The 3,954-nt window shown below is 58.2% G+C and overlaps 1 protein-coding gene across 1 annotated transcript; it reads right to left on the reverse strand.

The window, feature by feature from the left end:
* Positions 1 to 213: 213 nt before the first annotated feature.
* Positions 214 to 3,696, reverse strand: LOC133749253 (sodium/potassium/calcium exchanger 1-like). The gene is made up of 8 exons (XM_062178473.1): positions 3,517 to 3,696; positions 2,476 to 2,577; positions 2,178 to 2,279; positions 1,432 to 1,533; positions 1,282 to 1,383; positions 682 to 783; positions 532 to 633; positions 214 to 336 (listed from the first exon to the last, which is right to left on the reverse strand). The coding sequence occupies exons 1-8, from the start codon at positions 3,694 to 3,696 to the stop codon at positions 214 to 216; spliced, it is 915 nt and encodes a 304-aa protein (XP_062034457.1).
* Between the last annotated feature and the right edge of the window lie 258 nt (positions 3,697 to 3,954).

Consider the following 3,954-nt stretch of genomic DNA (forward strand, 5'->3'; position numbering starts at 1 on the left):
CCTCCTCCGGAAGTTCCTTTCCGTTGTCCTTTCCCTTATGGCCATGATCTCAGGAAACGCCTTCTAGCACTTCTTGCACAAAAGCCTCACCCTTCTCCTAGCCTTTTACACAGACACCACGTTATTGTCACTGCTTCCACAAGCTTTGCCTTTCCTCCAGTGTTTCTCCACAGCGCCACCCTCCTTCTGTCCCCTCACGTCGGCGCCAGAGTCTCATTGCACCTGTACACCAACCTCACCCTCCTCCTGGTCCCCCACCCGGCTCTCAGCATCCTGCTGCTTCTCTGTGCCGTCCTTGCCTTTACTCCAGTCTTTCTCCACAGCACCACCTTCCTTCTATCCGGTCAACATGGCGCCAGCCTCTCATTGCACCTGTACACCAACCTCACCCTCCTCCTGGTCCCAACCCGGCTCAGTGTCCTGCTGCTTCTCTGTGCCGTCCTTGCCTTTACTCCAGTCTTTCTCCACAGCACAACCTTCCTTCTATCCGGTCTACATGGCGCCAGCCTCTCATTGCACCTGTACACCAACCTCACCCTCCTCCTGGTCCCCCACCCGGCTCTCAGCATCCTGCTGCTTCTCTGTGCCGTCCTTGCCTTTACTCCAGTCTTTCTCCACAGCACCACCTTCCTTCTATCCGGTCAACATGGCGCCAGCCTCTCATTGCACCTGTACACCAACCTCACCCTCCTCCCGGTCCCCCACCCGGCTCTCAGCATCCTGCTGCTTCTCTGTGCTGTCCTTGCCTTTACTCCAGTCTTTCTCCACAGCACCACCTTCCTTCTATCCGGTCAACATGGCGCCAGCCTCTCATTGCACCTGTACACCAACCTCACCCTCCTCCCGGTCCCCCACCCGGCTCTCAGCGTCCTGCTGCTTCTCTGTGCCGTCCTTGCCTTTACTCCAGTCTTTCTCCACAGCACAACCTTCCTTCTATCCGGTCTACATGGCGCCAGCCTCTCATTGCACCTGTACACCAACCTCACCCTCCTCCTGGTCCCCCACCCGGCTCTCAGCATCCTGCTGCTTCTCTGTGCCGTCCTTGCCTTTACTCCAGTCTTTCTCCACAGCACCACCTTCCTTCTATCTGGTCAACATGGCGCCAGCCTCTCATTGCACCTGTACACCAACCTCACCCTCCTCCCGGTCCCCCACCCGGCTCTCAGCATCCTGCTGCTTCTCTGTGCCGTCCTTGCCTTTACTCCAGTCTTTCTCCACAGCACAACCTTCCTTCTATCTGGTCTACATGGCGCCAGCCTCTCATTGCACCTGTACACCAACCTCACCCTCCTCCTGGTCCCCCACCCGGCTCTCAGCATCCTGCTGCTTCTCTGTGCCGTCCTTGCCTTTATTCCAGTCTTTCTCCACAGCACCTCCTTCCTTCTATCCGGTCAACATGGCGCCAGCCTCTCATTGCACCTGTACACCAACCTCACCCTCCTCCTGGTCCCCCACCCGGCTCTCAGCATCCTGCTGCTTCTCTGTGCCGTCCTTGCCTTTACTCCAGTCTTTCTCCACAGCACCTCCTTCCTTCTATCCGGTCAACATGGCGCCAGCCTCTCATTGCACCTGTACACCAACCTCACCCTCCTCCTGGTCCCCCACCCGGCTCTCAGCATCCTGCTGCTTCTCTGTGCCGTCCTTGCCTTTATTCCAGTCTTTCTCCACAGCACCACCTTCCTTCTATCCGGTCTACATGGCGCCAGCCTCTCATTGCACCTGTACACCAACCTCACCCTCCTCCTGGTCCCCCACCCGGCTCTCAGCATCCTGCTGCTTCTCTGTGCCATCCTTGCCTTTACTCCAGTCTTTCTCCACAGCACAACCTTCCTTCTATCCGGTCTACATGGCGCCAGCCTCTCATTGCACCTGTACACCAACCTCACCCTCCTCCTGGTCCCCCACCCAGCTGAGCGTCCTGCTGCTTCTCTGTGCCGTCCTTGCCTTTACTCCAGTCTTTCTCCACAGCACCACCTTCCTTCTATCCGGTCAACATGGCGCCAGCCTCTCATTGCACCTGTACACCAACCTCACCCTCCTCCTGGTCCCCCACCCGGCTCAGTGTCCTGCTGCTTCTCTGTGCCGTCCTTGCCTTTACTCCAGTCTTTCTCCACAGCACAACCTTCCTTCTATCCGGTCTACATGGCGCCAGCCTCTCATTGCACCTGTACACCAACCTCACCCTCCTCCTGGTCCCCCACCCGGCTCTCAGCATCCTGCTGCTTCTCTGTGCCGTCCTTGCCTTTACTCCAGTCTTTCTCCACAGCACCACCTTCCTTCTATCCGGTCAACATGGCGCCAGCCTCTCATTGCACCTGTACACCAACCTCACCCTCCTCCTGGTCCCCCACCCGGCTCAGTGTCCTGCTGCTTCTCTGTGCCGTCCTTGCCTTTACTCCAGTCTTTCTCCACAGCACAACCTTCCTTCTATCCGGTCAACATGGCGCCAGCCTCTCATTGCACCTGTACACCAACCTCACCCTCCTCCCGGTCCCCCACCCGGCTCTCAGCATCCTGCTGCTTCTCTGTGCCGTCCTTGCCTTTACTCCAGTCTTTCTCCACAGCACCACCTTCCTTCTATCCGGTCAACATGGCGCCAGCCTCTCATTGCACCTGTACACCAACCTCACCCTCCTCCTGGTCCCCCACCCGGCTCAGTGTCCTGCTGCTTCTCTGTGCCGTCCTTGCCTTTACTCCAGTCTTTCTCCACAGCACAACCTTCCTTCTATCCGGTCAACATGGCGCCAGCCTCTCATTGCACCTGTACACCAACCTCACCCTCCTCCTGGTCCCCCACCCAGCTCTCAGCGTCCTGCTGCTTCTCTGTGCCGTCCTTGCCTTTACTCCAGTCTTTCTCCACAGCACAACCTTCCTTCTATCCGGTCAACATGGCGCCAGCCTCTCATTGCACCTGTACACCAACCTCACCCTCCTCCTGGTCCCCCACCCGGCTCAGTGTCCTGCTGCTTCTCTGTGCCGTCCTTGCCTTTACTCCAGTCTTTCTCCACAGCACCACCTTCCTTCTATCCGGTCAACATGGCGCCAGCCTCTCATTGCACCTGTACACCAACCTCACCCTCCTCCTGGTCCCCCACCCGGCTCAGCGTCCTGCTGCTTCTCTGTGCCGTCCTTGCCTTTACTCCAGTCTTTCTCCACAGCACCACCTTCCTTCTATCCGGTCAACATGGCGCCAGCCTCTCATTGCACCTGTACACCAACCTCACCCTCCTCCCGGTCCCCCACCCGGCTCTCAGCATCCTGCTGCTTCTCTGTGCCGTCCTTGCCTTTACTCCAGTCTTTCCACAGCACAACCTTCCTTCTATCCGGTCAACATGGCGCCAGCCTCTCATTGCACCTGTACACCAACCTCACCCTCCTCCCGGTCCCCCACCCGGCTCTCAGCGTCTGCTGCTTCTCTGTGCCGTCCTTGCCTTTACTCCAGTCTTTCTCCACAGCGCCACCCTCCTTTTGTCCCCTCACATCGGCGCCAGCCTCCTACTGCACCTGTACACCAACCTCAACCTCCTCCTGGACCCCCACCCCGCTCTCAGCGTCCTCCTGCTTCTCTGCACCATCTTCGCCTGCCTTCTGATCCTGCCCCCAAGCCTCGCCCTCCTCCTGCTCCTCTCTCCCAGCCTCAGCCTCACCCTCCTTCTGACCCTCTGCCTCACCCTTCTTTTCCTTCTCCCTGCCCATCCACTGTGCTTTTCCTCTACTCCAGCCTCACCCTCTGGCTGGTCTTCCCTCTCCACTTCAGCCTCCTTTTGAACCTCTGCTCCAGCCTCATCTTCTTCCTGGTCCTCCTCTTAAGCCTCACCCTCCTTTTCTTTCACTGTATCAGCCATCTCCTCTTTCTGTTCAACTCCAGCCTCAAGTTCCTGCTGTTCCCACCCCCCAGCCTGTCCTTCCTTCTGGTCTGTCATTCCAGCCTCACCGTCCTCCTTATTCCTCCAT

This window comes from Lepus europaeus, chromosome 20 (genome assembly GCF_033115175.1).
Source record: "Lepus europaeus isolate LE1 chromosome 20, mLepTim1.pri, whole genome shotgun sequence".
Classification (NCBI taxonomy): domain Eukaryota; kingdom Metazoa; phylum Chordata; class Mammalia; order Lagomorpha; family Leporidae; genus Lepus; species Lepus europaeus.

Bases quoted from the DNA above. Each gene is read 5' to 3' on its own strand.
- LOC133749253 (XM_062178473.1), bottom strand. From the start codon at position 3,696: ATGGGCAGGGAGAAGGAAAAGAAGGGTGAGGCAGAGGGTCAGAAGGAG. The intron at 2,280-2,475 runs GTTGGTGTACAG...TTGACCGGATAG, and splicing joins GGGACCGGGAGGAGGGTGAG to AAGGAAGGTGGTGCTGTGGA. The intron at 337-531 runs GTTGGTGTACAG...TTGACCGGATAG, and splicing joins GGGACCAGGAGGAGGGTGAG to AAGGAAGGTGGTGCTGTGGA.